Genomic DNA, 26,328 nt, shown 5'->3' on the forward strand with positions numbered 1-26,328 from the left:
GTAAGCTGGGCAGCACTATGCCCCCCATGAGCTCCCTCCGCTCCTCTCTGCCTCTGACAGGCCTGGGGACTGAGGGGCCCGGCCCTGGTGCTGTGCTGGGGCCGCCAGCTCTGAGCACCCTGGCCATGACCCTGGGGTGTCCCTGGGGTAAAGGCACACTGGGCAGGACTTGGATTGGGTGTATGGGTCTGGCTGGTGTCGGGTGTTCATGGTCCTGCAAGCGCCTGCAGAATTGGGAAGAGGCCTGGCATTTGGGTCAGAACCTCACCTCGTCACATTCTCATGGGTGGCCTCCTGAGCTTTCAGCCCCCATCTATAAAATGGGTGTGTCTGTGTTCCCTGCCTCCCAGGGCTGTGGGGCTCACGGGGTGCCTGGCTAAGCCTGGAAGTATTCAGAGATGTCAGGAGGAGGGGACAGGGGAGTGAGAGGCACAGGGTGAGTGAGGGTCAGGGGCCTGGGCTCAAAGGCTGTCCAAAAATGCTGCTTGTGCTTCTCATGGACCAGGTGGTGACCTTGTAGTGGCCACCCGGTCTTTCCAAGAAGGTCCCCTGCCGCAGGGAGCAGGCAGGCAGGAGTAGCTGGGGTGCTCATGAGTGGGGACTTAGGAGGTGGGCTCCAGGCCAGGCCATCTGAGCTCTGATCTCCCCGGACCCCGAGACCGTGGGCAGCCACAAGCTCTGAGCATCAGTTTCCTCCTATATAAAATGGGTGGACTTGGGGCTGCTGTAAGAGTGGATGGCATTGCAGGGGGAGTCCGTGGGCCAGCGGCTGGTTCACAGCAAGTACCCAGTAAACGTGACCAGTGAAGGTGCCCTCTAAGGATCCACATCTCCCAGAGGAGGAAACAGGCCCAGTGAGGGGAGATGACGTCCCCAAGGCCATGCACGGAGGCCTGGAGCTGCGGCCCAGTGCCCTCGCACTTTCCTGGCTACGATCTTTTAATTCTGGCTGCCCCCATGAGACATGAGCTCCACTTTAGGCTCCAAGGCCTCTCCTGGCCCTGGGGACAGTTAGGGGCAGAGTTGGGGTTAGCTGGTTGTGCCACCCACCCCACACCTTTCCCCGCTTCGTTCCCAGGAGGGTGAGCGACGGTACAGAGAGGCCAGTGCCAGGAAGAAGATCCGCCTGGACAGGTGAGGGGGCGCTCCCGGCAAGTTTCAGGGTTCTGTGCTGCTCCACCAACCCCAGGACTCTTGACTTCCCTCAAGGCTGCTCATGGGCTAAGGCTTTTATTTTGGCCTCATTTATATAGTGGTCTTATGACCTATTTTTGTAGGGGTAAGGACATTGGGGACATAGGGGTTAGGTGGCTTGATCCCACGGACACAGATAGGTGCCACTATAGTCTGCATTTGAACCTAGCCAGGCCTGAGGTGATTTTTTAAAAATATATTTTTTAGTTGTTGATAGACCTTTATTTTATTTACTTATTTATATGCGGTGCTGAGAATCTAACCAAGTGTACTCTACCACTCAGCTACAACTCCAGCCCCAGGCCTGGATGATTTTAAATCCTTTATTCATCCCATCAACCCTGAGGCCTGTGTGTCAGATGAAGAAAGATTTAGCTGAGCATGGTGGCACATGCCTGTAATCCCAGTGACTGGGAGGCTGGGGGGATCTCAAATTTGAGCCCAACATGGGCGACTTAGGAAGACCCTGTCTCAAAAAAAAAAAAAAAAAAATATATATATATATATATATATATATATAAAAGGACTGGGGATATGGCTCAGTGGTAAAGAGCCCCAGGGTTCAATTACCAAAACAAACAAACAAACAAACAAAACACAACCTTCTGGGCACAGTGGCACTCACCTATAATCCCAGTGGCTTGGGAGGCTGAGGCAGGAGGATCACAAGTTCAAAGCCAGCCTCAGCAAAAGCAAGGTGCTGAGCAACTCGGTGAGACCCTGTCTCTAAATAAAATACAAAATAGGGCTGGGGATGTGGCTCAGTGCTTGAGTGCCCCTGGGTTCAATTCCCAGTATCTCCCCAAAATAAACAAAAAAAACAAACAAAATGAAAAAAGGGGTAGGGATGTGGCTCAGTGGTAGAGAGCTCTGGGAGTCAATCACCAGTATTGGGAAAAAAAAAAAAAAACACGAAAGAAAGCAAGAAAACAGAAAGAAAAAAAGTTTCTGAGAGGGGGCATCATTGCTAGTGACGGGACCCTGGTGTGACTGCCTGCAGAGCAGCACTTTATACACTGAGTGCTGTAAGGCCAGGAGGTCACAAGGGGGTCACAGGCCATGGCTAATAAGAAAGTGGCCCTTGGTGGCATGCTCGCCATATGCCAATGTTCTCCTGTGAAGTCCCACAAGGCAGGTGTGACTATTGATCCCATTTCACAGAGGAGTACACGGAGGCCTAGGGTGGAGTTGCTCAGCAGAGACATGGGGACAGAGCCTTAAACCCTGCTCTCCCTCACAGCCTGGTCCCCTCTGGCTCTTTGGGGCTTGGCTGAGATACTGAGCTCTTGTCTGGGTGACGCACAGTCCAGTCTCCCTAGCCAGACAGGACAGGAGTGCCTGACCCCACTGGGCTCTGCACAGAGCCTGGCAGGCGGCAATGACGACTGTGGAGAGTGATGGCCTCTTCTTCCCTCCCTCCCAGGAAGTACATTGTGTCCTGCAAGCAGGCGGAGATGCCCCTCTCTGTTCCCTGGGACCCTAGCAACCAGGTAAGGCTCTCTGCTCCAAGAGGACAGCCCTCAGGCCCACCAGGGTCCCCTCACCCTCCCTATTGGAAGGAGACCTTAAGGGAACAGGGACTTGGGAGGCCGACGCCTTGCTCAGAGGGTCAGTCTTCGAGGGGCTTGCCTATGTGCCCTGCTTGGCGGAAGGGAGCTGAGGCCTGAGAGCAGCTTGTCTGGGTCAGAACCAGCCTGCACTTCCTTCCCCAAGGCCTCAGGCAGTCCTCAGGCTCTCCCATGCCAGTGTGGCCTTGACCCAGGAGCCTCAGGAGGGGAGGGCAGCCTTTGTGTGCTCTTCCTAGGTGTACCTGAGCTACAACAACGTGTCCTCCCTGAAGATGCTCATGGCCAAGGACGACTGGGTGCTGTCCTCGGAGATCAGTCAGGTAGCTGACCCTGCTCACCCATGTTTTCTCTCCCTTCTGAGTGGCCAGAGGAGGCTGGTGGCTGGTGACAGGACCTCTCAGGCCACTTATGGCAGAAGGGGATTTCTTCAAAGCAATTCAGTGACACCATGACACCAACCCAGTTCTAGAAAGGAGCCTGTCCCCAGAGCCTGGAGCAGAGAAGCCCCAGCCCTTCCCTCCTGCCTGCATGTCTGCTGCTCTCTACCCAACACCCCTCCCTCCCTCTGCCCCTTCTATAGTGAGTCACCGCGGGGATGAGGGAAGTGGAGTAGCATCTGAGCTCTGCCAGGCTTACCTGCACCTTGGACAAATCAATTGCCCACCTGTGATGCAAGGAGTCACAAGTTCACCTGGCTCTGAGGAGCCCCTGCATTGCTGCCTCAGGCACTGCTTAAGATTCCTTCCGGTCGGTCCCTTTGTGCTGACTTTGATCAGGGATCCATTCTGTGGGATGCAGCTGAGGCTGAGAGAGGTTTAAGCGCCAGTTCACAGTCACACAGCGAGTCGGTGGCCACCCTGAGCTTTCAGCCCCTGCCCCCAGCATCCCAGGCAGCACCCTATCACCCAGCACCGTCTGGGGAGGAGGTGCAGGGCTAAGGCTGCCTTTGGTCCATGCAGGTCCGCCTGTACAGCCTGGAGGAAGACAAGTTTTTCTCCTTCCATCTGGAGATGGTGGTGCACGTGGATGCAGCCCAGGCCTTCCTGCTGCTCTCAGACCTGCAGCGCAGGCCAGAGTGGGACAAGCACTACCGGTGAGGGCCTGGGGGATAGCCAGGCTGGGTCCCTTCTCAGGACTGGGGTGGGATATGGTATCTCCTGTGGAGCTGTCCCACCTCATGCTCGCCCCTGCTGGCCTTCAGTGGGAACTAAGAGTGTGGTGGGAGACTGTAGTCATGTTAGGTGGGGTCAGGGTCATAGGCATTTTTAGCTCTCAGGGAAGAGATGGAGCCTGGGATTGGACTTGGGGGCCTGGATTTAAGTCCTGTTTCTGCCTCAACTAGCTGTGTGACTTGGGGCCCCACTTCCTTTCTGGGCCTCAGTGTCCTCCCTCTTAATATGGGTACTTGGAATGGGAATCATGGATTTATCCTCAGAGGATATTCAAACCACATTCTGTGGAGTTCTGCTCCAAGGGGGCCCAGGGATTGCTTGGAATGAGGTTGGGAGGCTGAGGGGTGGGTGGGGCTCCCTCCCATGTTTAGACCATCTAAGTAAAGTGGCCAACTTGCAGAATTTAGTTTGTCAATTTTTTTAAGTATGTATGTGAAGGTTACTTTTATTTATTGACACCAGGGATTGAACTCAGGGGCACTCAACCACTGAGCCACATTCCCAGCCCTTCTTATATTTTATTTGGAGACAGGGTCTCACTGAGTTGCTTAAGGCTTCGCCAAGTTGCTGAGGCTGGCTTTGAACTCACGATCCTCCTGCCTCAGCCCCCCAAGCTGTTGGGATTATAGGTGTGCGCCACCACGCCTGGCCAATGTTACTTTTAAATATAGTGATTGACTACGAATGTTATTCCTTTGAATACATTTGTTCCCCAAATTTACTGATTCTTCACGTATCTTTTTTTTTTTTTTCCCCTCAAGCAAGCAGGAATCTTTTTGAAAAAGGAAGGTGAGAAAAAGACTTAGAACTCCTAGTGCAGGGCTCCTGGGAGAGGCAAGAGTGCCTGATTTTTTATATATCTTCTTGAATTTAGTCAGGGAAGATAAATATTTTTTAGGAAAATAGCCAAAATGTCAGTGCTCAATATAGGAAAGTTAATGTTTAAACTTGTGTTTTCTTTAAGACCCTCAAAGCATTTTCTGTTATGCAAACACCCTAGGTCTGGGGGTCTTTGGTCACCTCTCCAATGGCTTACATGAGGAGCCTCCATAAGGAGGGTCTGTGTGCCTGGCAATACAGGGAACTGTCATTTGGCAAGTTGATTTTTTGTTTTCTTGATGCTGGGGGCCAAACCCAGGGCCTCATGCATGCTAGGCAAATGCTTTACCACTGAGCCGTACCTATCACAGTTGACTTAAGACAACTTGGCTTTCCCCTTCCTACCTGGTCTGCCTGCCCCAGTCTGGCCTGCTTGGCAGCATCGAACCTGCTGAAGATCTCTTCACAGGAAGGGTAGTGCTACTCTAAAGAGTCCAGGCCTGCTGGGTGCACTCTGGGAGACTGAGAGCTGGTGGGTGGTGGATGTGGGGTGTTGGAGGAGGTGGGCTAGTGATCATATGGAATCTTGATACTTGATGGCATCTAGGGTCAGGGTGGAGAGTCCCCTGAGGGTAAAGAGAATCTCCAGCCTGTTTCCCTTTCCCTGCCCACAGCTACCCCACTCCCAAGATAGCCTCCCAGTGTAGGGGGAGAGCCACGGAGGTGGCTGTACATATCTGTGTGGTTCTCCTGTGTGTTGACGTGAGCCTGCTTGCATGTACCTGGATATGTGTGTGCCGTATGCCTGGGGTTACAGTTCTCTGCCCGGAGGCTGAACATCCCAGCCCTGTGTCCCTCTTAGCTCTACAGTTAGGGACAGGTGATTGTCCTGTCTCAGCCCCTCGTCTATAACATGGGGATTCTGAGGGTGCCCACTGCACAAGGCTATGCCAGAGACATAATATGCATGTATCCCTGAAAATAGTACCTGGCACACAGTGGGTACACACTAAAACAAACCACAACTACCAAGCCTTCATACCTCTGTGGGACATACAGATGTACACAGATGCGTGTTCACAGTTACCTACCAGTGTCTGTCACGTGTGAATGGGTTTATACATGGCTTTGTCCCTGTGTATTTGCTTGTGTGTCTGTGTGAATGTGCCTGTGCCTGTGCCTGCATGTGTCCTTGGCTAGGCCTTCAGGCCCTCTGTCTGGGTCCTGCTGACTCGTGCAGGGAAAGAAGTGTCCATCACAGATGGTGCTGAGGGTGGCTGTGGCATGTGGGGCCCAGCAGACCCACTGTCCCATGGGAGCGGGTGTGGCTCCCTGGGCCCTGAGCTCTGGCCTCCCCCAGGAGCGTGGAACTAGTGCAACAGGTGGACGAGGACGATGCCATCTACCACATCATCAGCCCTGCCCTTGGTCGTGATGCCAAGCCCCAGGACTTTGTGATCCTGGCCTCACGGCGCAAGCCTTGTGACAATGGGTAAGTGCCTACCTTCTGGGGATGCAATAAGGTGGCCAGCTGGGGAGGCCTCGTCTCCCTCCCTGGGGAGGGAGCATCATCCTGGAGTTAGACTCTGCTTCCCATTGGTTGTGGGATCCAGGCCCCACTAGATTTTTCTGGGCTGCCGTGGCTTTACTTGAGTAAGGTGGGAAATGAAGGCCCACACTTCATCTTGAGTCACCTCTGCCCTAAAGCAGGGCCCTCTGTGGCCTGGGTGGCCAAAGTTGCCACACTCAAGGCTCTGGACAAGGCACTTCTCACACGCACTCCTTGGACTCTCCTCTTTGTGACTGGAAGGCCACGAGCCTGTCACTCTGCCACTGGTGGGGAGGCCAAGATAGTGGTGTCCCTTCTGCTCTAGACAGGGGCACGGGGATGAATAAAATCACATGCGGCTCTCCCCCTGCCTGTCCACAGTGGAGGGACTTTTCCAGGGGACCCCCAGTGGGTGGTGTAGCTGCCTCTTCTCCCCAGCCTGGCCTGGAGCCAAAGCTCAGGCTTGGGGGATGGGGTGGACCCTCCCTTCTGTGGCTGATCTCTGCCCCCTCTGCTTCCCTCCACTCCAGGGACCCCTATGTCATTGCGATGAGGTCAGTCACGCTGCCCACGTACTGCGAGACGCCAGAGTACCGTCGTGCGGAGACCCTCTGCTCAGGCTTCTGCCTCTGGCGCGAGGGGGACCAGTTGACCAAGGTGAGGCCTGGCGTCCAACAGCATTGTTTTGAACTATACTGAGCTCAGTGCTGCTGGGCTAGGACAAGTCCAGACCTGGATCCCCTTCCAGCATCCTCCCTCTCCCAACCTGGGGGAGCCTCAGAGTATCGGAGGCTGGAAAGGAGGCTGCATTAAGATCTGATGGGTGTGACTAAGTGAGAGCCTGGAGAAAGCTCAGGATGCAGACAGCAGAAGGCTGGGTTCTGATCTAAAAATTCATCTCATTATTTATTTACCTGTGTACTTCTTGTCTGGGAAGGCTTTATATGGCTCTGAGGCCCATAAAACTCAGCAAGGCAGTCCGCGTTAATTGAAAAGGTGGGGAGGAGGCTGAGAAAGTGGGGGACTGCAGCTCCCACACCAGCTTCCAGCTCCTGTGGGGCCCTGCAGCTCCAGGCTGGTGAGCCTCAGCCAGTGTTGGCTACATCAACACACTTGAGCCAACAGACTCAGGGGGGGCCATGCTCCAGGCCGAAGTCCAACGTTTTCTCTGCAGCCCCAGAGCACCTTTATTTAAGGGGGATTCTGTAGGAGGTTCTGGAGACCTAGTCCCTTCCCTGAATGCCACATAACTGAAGGAAAAGATGCCCAATGACAGTACAGTGGGTGGTGACTGGCAGCCAGGGTTGTCAGCACCCTGAGGAGGGTCAGGGGAAACCGGCTGGAGAAGGTCATGCCTATCAACTGACCTTCAAGACTCCCTGGAGCAGGGCTGTATCTGCTGCTCTCCCAGAAGGCGACTCTCCCCACCCCCGCCTCATGCCCAGGGGTAGGCCATGCCCCTCACCCTTCTCTGCTTCCCTGAGCATGGCTTCCCACCCTACAGGTGTCCTACTACAACCAGGTCAGCCCAGACATCCTCAACTACGTGACCACCAACGTGTCCGGCCTTTCCTCGGAGTTCTACACCACCTTCAAGGCTTGTGAACGCTTCCTCCTGGACAATCGCAATGACCTGGCCCCCAGCCTCCAGACCCTCTAGGCTCCCCTCCAGCTGCCCCGAGGACTTTCGTGCCGTGTGTGGAGGAAGGCAGAAGCATTTATTCCTCCTGCCTCCTGCAGGGAAGCCTGGACCTAGGAGTTGGCTGGCCCGGGACCACTGGGCGGTCAGTTTCTGCCAACATCTGCCCACAAGTCCTTGTGGTACCCCTGGGGGGGCCTGCAGTAGACTCTGGTCCTGTCCACCCCGCTGGCTGCCAGCAGCCCTGCCCACACAGCTGAACAGCTGCTCCCAGTGGGGCTGTGCTGCACTGTGACGGTGGCCTGGGGGGAGGCTGCCAGCAGCCTGGCCATGGCTCCCACCATGCTCTGGTCCAGTGGCCTGGCTTGCAGCTGGAAGGACACAGGTTGCCTGAGTCCCTGGCAGAGCTCCAGCATATCCGTGAGCAGCTGCTCCCCATATCCACTGCCTAGTACCTCCTCGGGCCAGCTGGGTGCCACAGTCACATGGGGGAATACCTCAGCCACAGCCTTCAGGAACTCTTTGCCAGCTGTGTGGCCAGGGACCACAAAACTTCCATATGAGATTGTGGCCCCGACCCACACAGGCCGAGGCAGGTGGCCAAGGGCTGAGTGGTGTGCCAGGATGGCCAGGGACGGACGGAGGGCTGCGGGCTCTGCTATGTGCACGTGGAGGCCCCAGCGCCCAGGGCGCGTGGCCAGCTGCAGCAGGCATGACTCCAGTGTCAGGGCAGCGCTGCCTGGGGCACGGACGATGGGCACAGGGTCCCCGGCTGCAGTTCCCTGGAGACCAACGTCCAGCAGGATCACTCCTTCTCTGTCTGGAAGAGGCAACCGTGGCTGGTCTCAGGTTCCCACGAGAGCCAGAATCTCTTATTAAAAGGGCACAGGGTGGGGTGGGGGTGTGGCTATGGGGACGGCCTGACCTCTCTGGAATCCTCTAACCTTGTCCTGGGTTCCAATTGTGGTGTCTGGTACTTGTCAAGACTAAAGTGATAAGCTGCCAGCTCAGCTCTTGGCCTTTCCTTGTGGGGAAGACTTGGGGCAGATGCCAGCTCCTCCTATAGCATCATGTGACTGAGGACTCAAGAGTGCTGGTCTGAAGGCCAGGAAGCTGGTGCTCTTGAGACTACCGCACTCCCCCGGCCCCACCCTACTTTGTATCCAATGTGTGGCTTACAAGGGCCCATGTTGCCATGGTAACCGAGGTCCAAGGTCCACTGGTAAAGGACACCTTTGCAGGTCAGCTAGGGATACCAGGGCTGTAGACAGACTTACCAGGGAGCGTGATCATTGCTGTTCTGCCATTGCCTTGCACTTCTGGAAGCAGCCACTCCACGCTCAGACCATCACCCGCAGGTGGCTGGAGAACAGGGATCAGGCTGCTGCCGGTGTAGTACATTCGCTTCCTTGTGGTATTTACTGAGGGGTCCAAAATTGTTGAGATGAAGTGGCAACCATTCAGAGTGCCTTCTATATGCCCTGATTCTACCATATTCCAAGACTCTTGCTGTCATCTCCCTGCTTTGATAGACTAGGAGAAGTGATTTGCCCAAGGTCCTTCAGCAGTTACTGGATTGGAACTGGATAGAACCAGAGCTAGCTGTACCCACAGCTAGTATCCTCCCCCTCACTTAGGTAGCTCCCACAGTGGGAATGTGGACTCTGATGGGACCCCCTGTGACCACTCAGCTGCAGGGTCAAGGGAGCAAATATGCACAGTAGGATCTGGATTATTAAGTCTCACCCACAGAGAGACTGTGCTACATGGAAAGTCTATAGGGTTGGAATTTGCTGAGTTCTGATAAGAGCTCTGCCTTGTTAAGATCTGATGACATATAAACTCTGTAACTGTTTACACCTGTTTCCCTACCTATAAATTGGAACTCTGGCTTCATGAATATGACACTTAAATAGAATGCCATCCCGGGGCTAAGTTGCAATAGCAGAATCTCTCCTCCTATTCCACCTAGGATCTTCACCTTCTGATGTCACTTCCCCCCAGCTCTGCTCCAGGGGCTGCCCTATGCAGAATCCAACCCACACCACCCTCCCCAGGCTCCTTCCTTACAGGCCTGCTGCTTGAACTGCGACAGGACAGGCTCAAAGAGGTCGTAGTAGACTTGGTGGGCGGCGGTGTTGTCCCGGATGTAGAGGAGATCATCCACTGACACGGGGTCGGAGGCGCCCTGCCACAGTGTCAGGCTGTACCTGGGCCCAGACAGCTGGCTCAGTGCCAGTCTGGGCCCAGCAAGACCCTCGGCTCCCCTCCTGTGCTCAGAACCAGAGGCTGGCTGGGCCCAAGGGTGGGGCACCAGTCCTCCAGTGTCACACAGCCCCTCCTGCCTGAGCACTGCCCATTCCTGGGGGTAACTGCAAGCCAAAGTCTGGGAGGACGCAGGAGCTGTCCACTCAGAGTGCCTATTTTCGAGCTCTGCCTTAGGAAAGGGACAAGGACAGAGGGCAAGGTGTGGGGAGGAGGTCAAGTGTGAAGAGGGGAAGTGGGCCACCTTGGGACTTTTGTGGGGAAGGGCTGAGAAAGGGAGGGTTGGGTGGCTGAGAGCTGGCTGCAGGGTAGGGTGAGGGGTCCCTTGAGCCCTATAGGGCTATTCTGGGCAGAGGTTGTAGGTGTAATCTCTGCAGCCCCAGGGGCATAGGTGGCCTATGGGAGGAAGCTGCCGGGAGATGGATTCTGTCTCAGAATAAACACTTGTTAACAGGCAGACAGTTACCCACCAATGGAAACCTGCCCTTCCCACCCCCAGGAAGTAGTGAGCAGCCCGTCACCAGAAGTATACAAATAAAAGACAGGGACATTGTAGGTGGGAGCACCAGTAGGGTTGGATAAGATGATCTTTAGGACTTTCTAGCCTAAAGGTCGGGATCAGGGATCTTCCCCGGGCATCTAATCCCGGAGGTGGGTTTGGAACCAGCAGGGGCGTGAGAGCAGCTGTGGGGTTTCACCTTTCCGACTGGCCCAGCAGCCAGCTGAAGTGCGGCCAGGCAGCCCGCACCATGACAGCCCGCACAGGGAAGGTGACCCTCTGTGGCAGCACTCCCACCAGCTCCTGCATCTTCTCCACCATGGCTTGGGTGTAGGTGCTGTTTGGGAACAGGGGCGTATAGAGGGTGGTCCAGCCTGGAGACAAGGTGGCTTGAGGATACTTCTCCTGGACCAGTGCCAGGAACCTGCAGAGAAGGGAGACACTGGTCTTTCAGAGCCACGCTGGTCCTGTCCTCTTGTGTCCTCATCACAGCGAGAGGAAGTGGCGGGGCCTGCTGAATCTGTGACAGGAGGGCGGCTGCAGAGCCTGAGGAACAGAGTGACTTGTTCACAGACCCACAAGTGGGGTGCGCACTCTGGAGCCAGGGGAGTCTGGGTTCAGGCCCTGACTCTGACCTGGGGCTGGTCAACCTCTGATTCTCAAATAACAGCATCACTTCCAAAAAGGAAGGGCTTCTCCGTCTCTGTACTCGGGATTGAACCCAGGGGCTCTCGACCAATCATCTACACCCCCTTTCCTTTTTAATTTAATTCTGTATTTTCAGATAGGGTCTCACTAAGTTGCTAAGGCTGGCCTTGAGTTTGTGATACTCCTGGCTTAGCTTCCTGAGCTTCTAGGATTATAGGCATATGTCACCACACCTGGCAAATTTCTTATTTATTTTCAAATTTTGCTTTTAAGCCAGGTGTGGTGGCACACGCCTGTCATCTCAGAGACTGGGAGGTTGAGGCAGGAAGATCGTGAGTTCAAAGCCGGCCTCAGGGGGCTGGGGTTGTGGCCTAGTACGTGCAGAACGCTGGGTTCGATCCTCAGCGCCACATAAAAATAAAATGAAAGTACTGTGTTGAACTACAACTAAAAAACAAAATATTAAAAAAAAAAAAAACCCAGCCTCAGAAACTTAGTGAGGCCTCAGGAATTTAATTATATCCTGTCTCCAAATAAAATATAAAAAGGACTGGAATGTGGCTCAGTGGTGAAGTGTCCCTGGGTTCAATCCCTGGTACAAAAAAAAAAATGCTCTTATGTAAATTTTAACATGCAAACAGTCCCTCCCCCGCCCACATCATGAGTAAAATCAACACTCCAAGAAGATTGACCATATTTCTCTGGGTCCATTGACTACATTTTCAAACTGCTACTTTCCAAGTGTCCCAGTTGGAGACATACTCTAAACGTTGGATGGATGGTTAGATGCACAGATGGGGTGAGAGAGAAATGGAAGGTAAAGAGCATGGAGCTTAGAACGACAAAGGCCTAGGTTTGAATCTCTGCTCTGCTACTAATAGATGTAGGCAGGTCATTTGACTTCCATAAGATAGTTCCTATGTTTGTAAACCCAAGGCGATAGCACCTACCTCATTCTCATTGCAAGCGTTAGTGGTATTCTTCAAGTAAAGTGCTTAAAACAGTGCCTGGGATGCGCAATAAACATTCAACAAGTTGAGCCTCAATTTCTGTGATTTTTTTTCACATCTGTAGAATGGGGAGGAAAACCCTCTCCTCACCTAGCAGTGCTACCTGCTTAAGGACCAAGTTAAGGACATCCCTTCGTTCCACACAAACCTCCTTTGCAACCCACTGCACACTCTGCAGCTGGTCTCCCAGGGCTGTTAGTGGAAGGAGGTGCAGGGGGACTGGGATGGAGCCAATGTTTTAGACTTTTCTTGCAGCCAAATCCTGAGCTTGGCCCTGTCTGCCCCCTGGGAGTCCACAGTGGGGGTGAAAACCTGTGAACGGTGATCACCCAATGAGATTGGGGCTGTGTTAGGAAGAAATTTGGGAACTGTGGGCCCCAGAGGAAGCCTCTCAGCAGCCTGGGAAGTCAGGTATGTTTCTGGAGATGGTAGTGACTGGGCAGAAGTTCTTCCAAAAAGGGGGAGAGGCACTCAAGACAGAGGGAACCGCATATGCAAAGACTCAGGTGAGATTACATGGTGAACTGAAGGCAGACTCGGGTTCCCTAAGTTCTCCTTCCGTGCTAGGTGTTGACAGAAGAGGGCTGCATGCAGCTGGGGCAGAGAGGTGAACACTTACTGTGTGGCATTGACCTCTATTGGGAGGGGCACATTGGGGCCCCTTAGAATGTCAGCATTGAGCCACACGGGCCTCTGGACTTTTCCGGCTTCTGTCAGCTGCTGTAGGAGGTCCAGGGAGGGGCCCACGGCCTTGAGGCTCTTGAAGTCCAGTTTGATACCTGTGGGGAGGAGGCAAGGGCTTGGGGAACTGGAAGATGTGGCTGAGCCAGCAGGTAGGGTGTGTGTGGTGGAGGTTCCGGAAGGTGGGAAGACAGGGCAGATGGTGGCTGGGTGTGAGGACGGTCTTTTAAACAGAGCCAACCCAGAGAAGGGCTCGCCTCTAGAGCAGTGAGTCCCACCCGCTGTGGGGCGGAAGCAGAGGCCAGCTAAGACCTGGGCATGGGGATTCCTGAACAGGCTCAGAGGCTCTGAACTACCAGGGCCTGCAGGGAAGTGGCGTGGCTGCCAGGAGGGGGTGTTTGAGGGAGCATCTAGGCACCATCAGGCCATGCAAATGGAAGCCCATCTCATTCAGGGTGGTGAGGAGGTGGGGCTGGACAATTAGAAAAGATATTGAAAGCCAGGCCAAGACAATGGGGAGCCATTGACCCTCAAAGCAGGGAAATGTTATGAAAAATACTGGCCTTTTGGAATGGTCACAGTGTGTGTGTGTGTGTGTGTGTGTGTGTGTGTGTGTGAGAGAGAGAGAGAGATAGAGAGAGAGAGAGAGAGAGAGAGAACATGCACGTGCACACGAGCACTCAGTAGGCAAGGGAAGGCCAGAGGGACTGTGTTTGGGACAGGAACCAGTGAGGAAGGAGGTCCAGGAGAGGGATGAGGGCTGGAGATCGAATTCGCAGATGCAGCAGCTGAGTGGAGGGTGGGGGAGAGGGAGACACTAGGAGGGTGCCTGGGTTCTGAGGGTACCTGACACTGCGACATGGGGGCAGGTGTGAAGTTCAGCTCTGAACATCTTGCATCCAGTATTGTGGATACAGGAAGGGACGCCCTGAACACAAGGGGCACTTTGTAGTTTGCTCTGCACTGCTCTGGCACCTCATCTCGCCCGTGTGTCCAAGAGAGAACACCTGGACATGCACCTTTACTTCCCCACCTCACCTGGTCTTCACTGAGCCTGGGAAGTCAGGGCAGTGAGCAACTTGTGAGGACCCCTCCCCAGGACCAGAGAGCTGGGGTGCTAAGGAGGGGTCCAGGGTGCACATACCCTTCAGGGAAGAGGCTAGCACCGTCTCCAGCCACTGCTGCAGGGTGTTGTCACTGTAGATGGCAGGGGGATGGGCCATGATGGGGATCCCTGTCTCATTCGCGGTATTGAGCCCATGGACAGTAACATCTGCCTCTAAGACCATGGCGTTGCCTGTTTCAGGGTCAGAACACAATTCAGTTTTTAAAAACATTTTTTCCTCATCGTAAGGGCATTATACATTTGTTATAGAACATTTGAAAATACAGAAAAACAGCAGAGGGAAATAGTTAGCCACATTTCCATCATAGTTCATGTTTTAATGGATTTTCTTTCATTTTTGCCCGTGGGTAATTTTTGCAAAGTTGAAACTACCTTGCATTTATAATTTTTGTTTTTTTTTCTTGCAACATTATGAGATATTTTCACAATCTTCTTTACATCTCATTAAAACAAAACTGGATACAGTGGTGCACACCTGTAATTCCAGAGCCTCGGGAGGCTGAGGCAAGAGCATTATAAGTTGGAGGTCAGCCTGAGCAACTTAGCAAGCTCAGAAACTTAGAGAGGCCCTAAGCAACTTGGTGAGACTGTTTTAAAATAAAAATGAACAAATAGAAAGGGCTGTGGATGTAGCTCAGTAGGAAAGCACCACTGGGTTAATCCCTAGTTCCAAAAAAAAAAAAGCAACAACAAAACTAGTCAAAATACCTTGTTGAGGGTATTCACTATGATGTGATTTACCATCCCCCCACCCCTGAATCATTTTGATTGTTTCTAATTTTTTGCCAAGATTTTCTGATTCCTCCTTATAGGATCTGAGTGCAGGCCAAAACAGTATAAAACAGGAATATATATCTGGTATAACACACACACACACACCTATGTACAAACACACACATATATATAAATACTGCCAAATGCCAATGTCTCGGCTTGGCACAAGATCACGAGCCACCACACACTTGTAGATTCAAACAGCAATCCTTTATTCCCGAACTCACACCGGCTGTCTACAAACAGGTTCTGGGGAAATCCAAAATCTGCCCGCCCCCTTCACCTACTCCATGAGGCTTTTTTCAAATCCCATTTGAATCTCACAAGAACTCAAGGGAACAAGCAGCAGGAACACCCTAATCCCAGCAGCAATAATCTTCAACCTCCAACTTCCCTAAAACCCCTATTGTCTTAAACTGGGAAAGCCTTAAACCCGGATACTTCCCCAAACCTGCAGGATACTTCCTCAAACCTGGATCCACCCTTGATCACCTTGAGCAGGGTCACCTTTCTCAAACACACATGCAAGGTCACAGCGAATTTCAAAGGCAAGTCCATTTAACATGGGGTACGCTGGCAAGGATTTCGAATCGTCATTCCTACTTGGCAATGGCCCTCAGCAAAATACCAGATACTTAAATATATAATTGAACCTGGTTCCTCAAAAATGCTAGGCAAGCACCAGTGAGCTACAGCCCAATAAAGGATCATTTACAAGACCATATTATCAAGTTACTTTCCTGAGAGGCTGTTCTGCTTCATATTTCCACCTAGAGAACAGGGATGGCCTCCCTCACCTACATACCTATCAGCACTGAGCATTGTTATTTTTATCTTTTAATTTCACAAGGTTAACTCCATCAGGAGAATATCCTCGGATCCCTGTCTTTGAGAGTTCATCTAGTAGGGGCTCAGGCCTTTCTAAAAGTCTCTGAAGACCATGCAAGGGGTGCTTGAGTTTGGGAAGTGCAGTGGACTGAGGGGGGATTCAAGTCCGGCTTCCACAATATCACAGGCAACTGATGTTGGCAGGGGCCTTTCTCCAGTGTACTGAGCCTGACTGCTTTTGATTCCTCTAGCATGGCTCCAAGCCTCTTCTCTCTCTTTTTTAATATTTATTTTTTCCTTAGTTGTAGTTGGACACAAACTTTTATTTATTGTATGTGGTGCCGAGGATTAAAACCAGGGCCTTGCACAAGCTAGGCAAGCACTCTACCACTGAGTCACAACCCCAGCCCTCCAAGCCTCTTCTCTACAGAGTGTTCTAAACACCTACCTGACCACATCATCATCCTGATAAAAAATAAATTAAAAAACTCACTAAAAATCCACCCATATTCCTGAGATTCAGATCCAAACTCTGTAAGGCCATCTTTGCAGCCTTCTTGACCAGACCCTGACACATTTTCCAGTTTATCTCAGGTCTCTCTCCCTCCCTCTTGCCTTGGGTTCCAGCCACTCCACTTTTTCCAACTTTAACATGCACAGAAATCATCCAGGAACTGTTAAAAGGTAGGTTCTGATCAGTGGATGTGGGGCAGCACCAAGATTCTGCATCTCTAACGTGCTCCCCAAAGAGGTCCATGCTGCTGGTCCCTGGACCACACTTTGAGTGGCAAGACTCTAGCTTGTCTCGTCTTTCCCGTCCCTGGGTTCTTAGGTGTGGCTGCTGCCTTGCAACCCTCTTCCCCCCACACCTCTCACCCAGGGTAGGGGGAAAACATCACTTCCTCAGGGAGCCCCAGTCTGCTCCCTGCTGCCAGGAACACCACCTTCTCCTTTGCGTGGTCAGCCAGGGCGGTGCTCTTGCTCACCTGGTGCCAGCCCTCCTGAGTATCACTTCTGTGACAACAGGGTCAGGGTGGGAACTGACCATCCCTCGAATTCCTGGTGCCTAGAGGGAACCAGGACTAAGAAAGTGCTTCAAAGATGGGTGTTGAATGATGGGCTGAATGCATTAATGGCAAAGTCAAGAACAGCCTGTCCAGGCCGAGGGAGATGCGAGGTCACCCAATGCCCTGGAGAATTTCAGCAGATTTGTCTAAACCAGGTGTCTAGGTTTCCAGGATGGAGGTCACTGACCATGGGCTGCTGCCAGCACTTCTTACATCAGCCCATTCCATCCTTGAGTTATACCTGGTGCTTCGAGGTGACTGTTCTCATCAGTGAGAAGGGATGAGCTTCCCAGCTCCAGAACACAAGGTACGGCCCCAGAGCTGATTAGGATCCGTGAAGGGCTTTGTGAGTGTTGTGAAGATAGACTTTGTGACCGAAACGCAAAGTCCTTTTGTATCTTAACTTTTAGCCACTTGGGAATGCAGTGAGAGGGGTCAAAGGTTTTGGGGCTCCATGAGGCCTAGGGAAGCCAGGCCCAAGATGCACCTGGTAGATAAGAGGGTAGCTTTAGAGGTGAGCACCGAGGTCCCTCCCCTATTTCACTGGGGCCAGTTCTGGCCTGGTGGAAGTAGAGGTGCCATAGGAGGAAGCAGGGTAGGGTTGGGGGAGCCATGTTTCTGCATCCCAGTGACCTTCCCTTAAGACAGACCATGGCTGACTCGTTTCTCATTCTTCTTCCACACAAATACTCAGCAGATGGGACAAAATACTGGTGGAAATTCCACTCTGAACCTAATTGGCCTCCTCGTAATCACTACCTGGACCAGCTTCTTCCTGAGAAATCTTCTCCCTTAAAAATTGTTTCATGGGGGCTGGGGATGTGGCTCAAGCGGTAGCGCGCTTGCCTGGCATGCGTGCGGCCCGGGTTCGATCCTCAGCACCACATACCAACAAAGATGTTGTATCCGCCGAGAACTAGAAAATAAATATTAAAAATTCTCTCGCTCGCTCTCTCTCCTCTCTCACTCTCTCTTTAAAAAAAAAAAAATTGTTTCATGGCTGGGAGCGGTGACATACCTCTTGTAATCCCAGCGGCCCGGGAGGCTGAGGCAGGAGGATGACTACTTCAAAGTCAGCCTTAGCAAAAGTGAGGCACTAAGCAACTCAATGAGACCCTGTCTCTAAATGAAATACAAAATAGGGGTGGGAATGTGCCCCTGGGTTCAATCCCTGGTATCCTCCCCCCACCAAAAAAAACAAAAGTTGTGTCATGCTTCCCAAGGGCTGTCTTGCTTGGGGAGTGGGAACAAAAAGGGACAAGAGAGACGAGGGCAGGATGGGGTTCCTGTGGCCACAGTAGGAGCCCGGGTCCTCAGGGGGTTGCCATCAGAGTGAAGGATGCTACTCTCCAGAGGGAAGGGGACCTGCAGTTCCCAAGTCCTTTACCTGCCCTCCCTGGGCAAGGAGGGTTAGGCATTGAGGAAGGACAGCATGGCGGCTGGGGGTGCAGACCCCCAATCCACACCACTGCCTTCCAGCCCCAGCCCTCACGCTGGCCAGCTGTGGAACCCTGGGCAGTTTCTCTGACCCCTGAGCTGGTTACCTCATCTATAAGAATTAAGTAGTAAAATGCCCCTGGTTAGTGTTCACCAAGTGTTAATTATTATTTGCACAGAGTAGCTCACTTACCTAAGGTAACCTGGGACCCCCTGGCTTATTTCTGTTGCTCAGCATAATTCCCAATCCCGACCTCGTTCACAGCCAAACGTGCCCTGGCTTGGATGATAAATGGTCACCTTACGGGCCTACACTGTACAGAGCGGGGAGCTTAGCTATAGACTAGTGAAGTCACTTGTCCCAAATCATTCTGCTGATAAATGGCCAAGGGAAAATTAGAGCCCACTTCTGCCTGCCTTCCTCCGGGTCTCCTCTCCACACAGATGACCAGTTACATCCAAGATGGTTTCACCAGCCCACCTCTATAGCAGAGCCCCTTTAGGAAGGCAATAACTCCTCCAGAGGTCTACGCAGGGACCTGGCAGAATCCTCGGGAGGAAAGGAGGCCTGGGGCTTCTCTGGACCCCTGGAGCTATGCTAAGGGGAGCCTGTGCAGTTCCCTGCTGGTGGCAGGGCCTGCTTGGGGCGCTTGGCTATCTTCTCAACTAAGGTCCTGCCTCGGTGGGGCCTTGATGGTTCCTACCAGTGTCAGGGAAGAACCTGGGGGTGGCAGGTCCTTTTTTCATTCCCTCAGTATTTTTCTCCCTGGATGAGTACTTCTCTGGCTTGGATCTCAGGGCAGAGGGCTCTTTGTCCTCCTAGTCACCAAGGAGAAGGAGTGGCAATCAGCCTCCAGGACAGAGAAGATCAGGGAGCAGCCACAAACATCCCCACCCAGCCTGCCTCATCTGGAAAGTCCTCCCTACCCACCTCTCCTCATTCATTCATTCATTCAACATTTCCCAGGCTTTAATCTTAAGCCCACAGGTGTGGGGAGCCTGCAGGCATTAGAGGCTGGCTCCAGGCCTCACTCTGCTTCAGACCCACTGTGTGACCTTGGACAAGACCTTCTCCCACTCCACACCCGTTTCCTCATCTGAAATTGGAAGGTTTTTCTTGGGCCACAGTTCTCAAAGTGCAGTCCTGCGTCCAACAGCTAACACCTCACCTAGAAACTTGTGGGAGAGGCAACTTCTCGGGCCCCACCCTAGAACTACTGAGTCAGAAACCCTGGGGGTCGGGTCAGCACCCTGTGTCTTCTGAAGACTTCATCTCTTACAGCTTTAAAGCACCAGCACTTTGATGAACATTTTCTATTGAGCTTCCCAAAATGTCCTGAAGGACAGAGAGTGTTTCCTCCTTGACCCAGGGATCAAGCGCAGCACAGGGGCTTGGGCATGCCCTGTGGGGCTACGGTCCGGGCTCCTCCACTCCCTAACCACTTTCTGACAGCACAGCCTAGAGTGAGTCCCATGACTTCTCTGAGTCTCCACTTTTCTATAAAATGGTGCCCATGAAGAAGGGTGCACAGTGTTCCCTGGAGAACCCCTGTGTGATGTGGATATGTGGGCCCACCTGAGTGGCAGCTGACTGGTCACCCATAATCATTTTGCATCTGAGACTCAGAGGAGTCACACAAGCTGCTCAGGTGTTCACCATTCATTTTAGTAGCTCCAGGATTCCAATTCAGATCTCTGGCTTCCTTAGACTTGAGGGCAAAGGCCTCCTTAGGAGGGGGCATCTGACAGGCCAAGGGACAGAGGGCAGTACAGTGGTGACTTTGGAATCAGACATCTGCTCCGAATCCCAGGCTTGGAGCTGCACTAGCTGGAGCCAGTTCCTCAGTGTCCAGGGCCCCACTTCCCCAGGTGGAGTACAACAAGAACACAAAGATGGCCATTCTAAGGCCGCAGTGACCATGGCTTCTCGGCCTCCCCTCTGCCCTCCTCCCTTTCCTCCAACCGTGCCCCCCCTGGCCTGCCCCAGTTCTGGCAACTGGACTTACTGCTCAGGGCAGCCTTCATCTCTTTCTGGCTGTTGGCTGCGTGGTACCAGGTGACTGACAGGCCATCCAGGTGACTGATCTGCCCCAGGCTCAGCAGGTACTCCAGCATGTCTGCGTCCGGCCGGCAGACGTCCTGCTCACAGCCTAGAGTGAACGCCAGGAGCTGTTACTGTCCATCCTAGCCTCAGCCCAACACACCTGTCACCCCCAACCCTCCCTGGACTCCCACCATGTGCTGCAGGGGACTGTGAGGCACACAGTCCCTGGTGCTGCCAGAGAGGGAAAGGCACAGGATTCTGGGGCCATGGAGGCTCTGGTGCTGCCTGGGGCAGAGAGAGAGGGAGTTCACAGAGAAGGGGACATTCAAGGGGCCTTGAAGGATGGATGTATGTTTGACAGAAAATGGGGAAAACAGACAGAAAGAACAGCAGACATGAAGGCTCGGCCACGGGAAAGCATGGTTGTTTAAAGGAATGGCCACTGGCCTGCTACAGATGGAGACAGGCCAGGAAGGCTGGAGAAGAGGGCTACAGGCAGGTGGTGAAAGGTCTTAGATGCCAGCAAAGGAGTGGGGTGGGTCCTGGGGGCAGGGAGTGAGTGGGTTGTTTAGAACAAGGTCGCTGGCTCAATCCCTCTCCTGGCTCTATACCCAAAGGACTTAAAACAGCATACTACAGGGACACAGCCACATCAATGTTTATAGCAGCACAATTCACAATAGCTAAACTGTGGAACCAACCCAGATGCCCTTCAATAGATGAATGGATAAAAAAAAAATGTGGCATATATACACAATGGAATACTACTCAGCAATAAAAGAGAATAAAATCATGGCATTTGCAGGTAAATGGATGCAGTTAGGGAAGATAATGCTAAGTGAAGTTAGCCAATCCCCAAAAAACCAAATGCCGAATGTTTTCTTTGATGTAAGGAGGCTGATTCATTGTGGGATAGAAAGCAGGAGCATGGGAGGAATAGATAGACTCTAGATAGGGCAGAGGAGTGGGAGGGGAAGGGAGGGGTCATGGGGTAGTTAATGATGGTGGAATGTGATGATCATTATTTATCCAAAGTACATGTATGAAGACACGAATTGGTGTGAATATACTATGTATACAACCAGAGATATGAAAAATTGAGCTCTATATGTGTAATAAGAGTTGAAATGCATTCTGCTGTCATATATAAATTAAAAAAAAAAAAGAAGAAAAAGCTCGCTGGCTGCAGAGAGGGACAGGTACTGGCAAGAGCAAGCTAATGGCAGAGGGACTTCGTAGGAAGGGGAGGCCACGGCAGGGTCCAGGAGATCAGAGGTCTCAGAGGCGGGGCTGCAGGGAGGGTAGAGGGTGGAAGGCAGAGCCCTCAAGGTTCAGGAGCCGGGCATAGGCACCAGGCTCGGAGAATGTGGAGGCTCCCCCAGGTTCACCAAGAAAGGGATAAGGAGAGGGAGGGAGGCAGGGAGAGGCTGAGTTCAGCCCAGACTGTTGAGTTTGAGGAGCCCACAAAATTCCCAAGAGGGAAAACCCATCTGAGGGCAAAGGAGGGAGGTCTGGGCCGAAGGCTAAGGTTTGGTGGTCTTCAGGCAACTGACCAGGGGAAAGAAAATCAGCGGGACCCTCCACCAGGGTTGAAGTCTTGGTAGGGCTGGGGTATGGAAGAGGCAGCTAGAGCTGTGGGTGGGGGTGAGTCTAGTTGGAATAAGGGACAGGAAAAGATCTGATCAGCTGTTGGTAGGACAGCCTTGGTGGGAACAAGGAAGGACAGCAATGGGGAGACCAACTGTGTGGCTGCAGGATGACTCTTACCTGACCGAGTGCCCCGCTGCAGGGTGAAGCCCAGGACCATCCCAATGGTGAACAGCAGAGCCACACTGGCACTGCCGGCAAGGACCCACTTGGTCGGATGCTCGGAGCAGCTCTTCCTGCAGGCCATGCTGACCCTTCCTAGAGAGTGTTCCCTTCCCTACTCCTCACAGCCCAGAATCCCTGAGACTCCCCACTGGGATTGGGTGGGAGGCAGGCGATCCAACAGCACCTAATGCTCTTCCAGACTTGGCCGGCTCCTGCAGTCCTGGATGTCCCAGCCTGGAGACAGCTCCTTAAATCCCTCCTCCCTCCCCGCCCTCTTCCTCTTCCCCTCACCCTCCCTGCATCTTAACAGGTCAAGCAGAAAATCCTGTCATCCCCCAAATGAACTTTGAGCACAATAATAAGTAATGAAGGACATGGCCTGGGCCCCCACCCCTGCCTGTGGCTCCTGCCTAGGGGTTGGAAGGCCAGAGATCTAGTCCAGCTCAACCTTGTTTTCCTGGTGGTCTGGGGCAAACATCTGCCCTGCTCCTGGCCTCATTCTGTCCCTGTGGTGATTCATAATGGCCTTTTCTAACTCGAGGACTTTCTGCCCTGCCCCAGAAAATCCCTGGGTCAGGGAAGGGTTTGTGACAAGGAGAGAGATTAAATCTGCCTGAGTGACATAAATTTTCTTTTTATCTAAGAGTACAGCTGGTGGATTGAACTGGGATCAAAACTGATAGTTGTGCAGGACACTCCTGCACCTTCCTGCATGGAAGTCCATGGGCAGTGGGCTGGGTCCCCTTCTCTTGCAGAGGGAGCTCTAGGGGCTCCAGGATGCGAAGCAAATTTAGAGACTGTCCCTATTTCAAGGACGCTGGAACTTAAATGAATCCAGGAGTTACTTGTAATGAGCATGCACAGGCTTCAGAGTGCAGAGGCTGATAAAGAAATCCAGCAGGGGGCACTTGGTGACTGATTAGTGAGTGGGTTAGGAGCAAGGAGTCTGAGCTGGTTTGGTTCCCATTTTTTCTGCTTTTATTACTACAAACAGTAACAAAATATATTATTCATTGATATCCTATAAAGTATTTCACATCTTTATTATTTGTTTATTTATTTATTAGGTACAGGGGATTGAACTCAGGGGCATTCGACCACTGAGCCACATCCCCAGCCCTATTTTATGTTTTATTTAGAGATAGGGTCTCACTGAGTTGCTCAGCATCTTGCTTTTGCTGAGGCTGGCTTTGAACTCTCAATTCTCCTGCCTCAGCCTCCCAAGCCACTGGGATTATAGGCGTGCGCTGCTGCACCCAGCTCACATCTTTATTTCATATACTAATTGTGTAAGAAATGGAAAGTTCAGTGATCCATTTTCAGAATATAGTGTTTAGCTTTAATTGGGATGTAAGATCTAATCATAGCCATTTTAAAATCCAATTGTAACCATTTTGACTACAGCCCTTCCCTTCACCTGCCCTATTTTTACAATGAGCCAATCACATAGATTGCAACCCCAAGCTCCTGCTATCAATCCCCTGCTAGTAGGGGGATTGCTGGCCCATGTGTGGCCCATGTGTGGCCCAGGTGTGCTTGCTTGCCAGGTTGGGTAGTATGCACTTCTGTAGAAGTAAGTTTGCCTTGCAGAGCTACTTCTGAGCTCGCCTTTGATTCCTTGTGGCACCCCAGTATTTCTAACAGTCACAACATTGCTAAATGGTTTGTGTGTCCCAATGATACAGGAGAAGATATTGAACCTCAGAGAGCTCAGTACTTGTCCCAAGTCACCTCATATTCACATTCAAACACAGGCCAGGCTGGCCTCAGGCCCAGCTGCCTGGTTTTATGACATCTGCTGGTCTTTTCTTGTCCATTCCCATCGAAAAGGTGATGATCCCTTTTTTTTTGTTTGTAATATTTAACTGAAAATATTTATCCAGCAAAACCCCCAAATTTAATTCTTACAGTCTGTGAGGGATCTCGGTATACAAACCACCCTCATATTAACCATAGCTCAATTAGTGTTCGTGATTGAGAAATTGATGTGACTCCATTTTTGAGAAACCAGCTTCTATCTCAGAGCAAAGCCTGTCCAAGGAAGGGGGGGGGGTGACTCACGTCCTTGGAAAAACCCACAGAGCACTCCTAGGCACAGACCCACCCTACTGAGTTGTTTATCCACTAATAACAGGAGAGATCTGCAGGGTAGGTGTCCCTGATTCAGTCAGGCTAGGTGAGGACCCATAGCAACCCCCTAGTAACCACCACCCATCAGCATGAGACAGGGAAAATACCTAGGATGTCAGATGACCCTCCCAGTAGTTTATGGTGGTTGGCAACATGTTGGGAAACCATGTAGTTCAGCACGTACACACACCCCTCGTGGCTTAAACCAATCAGTTCAAACGAATCCCCCTCTTGTACTAACCAATCACTCTTACCCAACTTGTTCCCTCCAGGGAATGTGCTAATCATGTTGTTTTAGAGTTGTTTTATGATTTTCCTGCGGTGTGTGAGGATTTGCTAAGAGATGCTATGATGTATGTGAAGTGCTTGCCTTCCCCAAAGAGTGTGTAAAACTGCTGCAAACTCTGGGCTTGGGCCTCTCAGTGTCACCAGTTGCTGTGTGCGTGGAGGACCGAGCTAGCTGCTTACATCGATCTTGGTCTCTGGTGGTCTTTTGGGGGTCCTGAACTTGAGCATAACAGTGACATCCATGGAGGAAGCCTCATCATTCCTCTTTTAATCCAGGACTCCGAGGCTGGGGTGTGAACCCCTTGCAGCAGGCCATGCGGCCCATCCCATCCTCCCTGAGAAGCAGGCAGTGAGCTCGGAGGCCCTGGGCCTGGCTGCTTCTCCACCTGGGGGCTCTGCAGGATGCATCTGGGTGGAGAGGGGCTTCATCCAGCTCTGGCTTTTGCAAGAGAAACAGGCTTCAAAGGACTCCTCTGCTGTCTGTGATTATCTCTTGTGAGATTAAGTAACAACTTGAAGTCACTGAGTGTGCATTCAGTGCCGGGCCTCGTACTAGGCTCTGGGACCCACTCACAGCGTTTTGTAGCAGAGGAAATGTCTGCAGATTTGGGCATTTCAGGTGTGGAGCAGCTGTTTTAGGGCTGGTGTGCAGGAGGGAGCACACGAACTGTAAGGATGTTTGGCATGGAAAGTGGCAGTGGGCATGGGACTGGATGTGTGTGATCAGGAGATGCAGGAGATGGGGGAAGAGCCCCAACTTCTTTCATGGGCCATGATCCTTTGGGAAGAATCACAGCCTGAGCTGGCTGGGAGAAGCCAGCCAAATCTTGGAGGATATGTGCAGTGCAGCTTGGCCTGAGCACCAGATGGGACATGGGGGAAGAGTTTGGGAGATGAGGCTGGGGAGGTGGGCAGGGCCTGGTGCCCCTGGTAAAGAGCTAGACTTCATCTGGGTGTGGTGGTGAAGGTGAGGCAGGAGAATCTCAAGTTCAAAGCCAGCCTCAGCAATTTAGAGAGGCACTAAGCAACTTAGTGAGACCCTGTCTCAAAAGAAAAAATAAAAAGGGCTGGGGATGTGGCTCAGTGGTTAAGCACTCCTGGGTTCAATCCCTGGTTCCCAAAAGACAAAACAAAACAAAAAACTAATTTTCAGTGTGGAGGATGGGGTCCTTCACCTGTGGGGTGAGCAGGAGGGTGCTCAGCTATATCTGAGTCGGTGATACTTAAAGCTGGTATGAGAAATAGCTGGAGAAGGCCAGATGTCCCTAGTACCCAGGTTTAGCACTGCCACAAAGCAACCTGTTGTCACACATTACAACACCCAGAACAGCCAAAGACCTATGGAAATTTGAGCCTCAGGCTTTGTTACCTGGGTTGCTTTGATACTCTCCTACTCTCACCCCATGACAAATAGGGAAGAAGGCAGGTGCTTGGGAGGCTCCAGCACTGCAGATGTGGAGCAGCTAGCTGTTCAATTGAAAGGGTAAAGTTTCTAAGCTGGAAAGCTTGAATGTAAAAGATTAGGTATTATTAAATTCCTCTGTTACACCCAGAACCTGGAATTCCTGAGATAGTTAAAACAACGCCCTACTGGCCATTTAGCCTAGGGCCCTGTGCAGTTTGTCACAGGGCCCGAACCAATCAGTTTGAATGTGTAACCCGCTTAGGAATGACCAATCACCCCTACCCTACCTGTTCCCGCCAATGAATGTGCCAATCACATCTCAGAGTTGTTGTTCAATTTTCCCGCGCCTCATGATGATTTGTTCTGATGTATG

At 52.2% G+C, this 26,328-nt stretch overlaps 2 protein-coding genes across 5 annotated transcripts in view; one reads left to right on the forward strand and one right to left on the reverse strand.

Moving 5' to 3' along the window:
* Positions 1–8,951, forward strand: part of Acot11 (acyl-CoA thioesterase 11) — a 68,029-nt gene extending 59,078 nt beyond the window's left edge. For all 4 annotated transcript variants that reach the window (XM_078026325.1, XM_005326029.5, XM_078026326.1 and 1 more), the window contains 7 exons: positions 1,079–1,134; positions 2,618–2,684; positions 2,999–3,082; positions 3,722–3,855; positions 6,114–6,245; positions 6,833–6,959; positions 7,807–8,951. In XM_078026325.1, the coding sequence (XP_077882451.1) occupies positions 1,079–1,134; positions 2,618–2,684; positions 2,999–3,082; positions 3,722–3,855; positions 6,114–6,245; positions 6,833–6,959; positions 7,807–7,962 (756 nt within the window). In that variant the 3' untranslated portion in view covers positions 7,963–8,951. The remainder of the gene's footprint in view (positions 1–1,078; positions 1,135–2,617; positions 2,685–2,998; positions 3,083–3,721; positions 3,856–6,113; positions 6,246–6,832; positions 6,960–7,806) is intronic.
* Positions 7,182–22,383, reverse strand: Fam151a (family with sequence similarity 151 member A). The gene is made up of 8 exons (XM_078026328.1): positions 22,088–22,383; positions 20,283–20,426; positions 14,189–14,341; positions 12,983–13,142; positions 10,905–11,129; positions 10,012–10,151; positions 9,219–9,362; positions 7,182–8,761 (listed from the first exon to the last, which is right to left on the reverse strand). The coding sequence occupies exons 1-8, from the start codon at positions 22,212–22,214 to the stop codon at positions 8,088–8,090; spliced, it is 1,767 nt and encodes a 588-aa protein (XP_077882454.1). The 5' UTR covers positions 22,215–22,383; the 3' UTR covers positions 7,182–8,087.
* Between the last annotated feature and the right edge of the window lie 3,945 nt (positions 22,384–26,328).

This window comes from Ictidomys tridecemlineatus, chromosome 11, assembly GCF_052094955.1.
Source record: "Ictidomys tridecemlineatus isolate mIctTri1 chromosome 11, mIctTri1.hap1, whole genome shotgun sequence".
In the NCBI taxonomy this organism is placed as follows: Eukaryota; Metazoa; Chordata; class Mammalia; order Rodentia; family Sciuridae; genus Ictidomys; species Ictidomys tridecemlineatus.

Bases quoted from the DNA above. Each gene is read 5' to 3' on its own strand.
- Fam151a (XM_078026328.1), bottom strand. From the start codon at position 22,214: ATGGCCTGCAGGAAGAGCTGCTCCGAGCATCCGACCAAGTGGGTCCTT. The intron at 11,130-12,982 runs GTAAGTGTTCAC...CCTTCTCTGCAG, and splicing joins ATAGAGGTCAATGCCACACA to GTTCCTGGCACTGGTCCAGG. The intron at 9,363-10,011 runs GTAAGGAAGGAG...TGGACCCCTCAG, and splicing joins GCAGTTCAAGCAGCAGGCCT to TAAATACCACAAGGAAGCGA.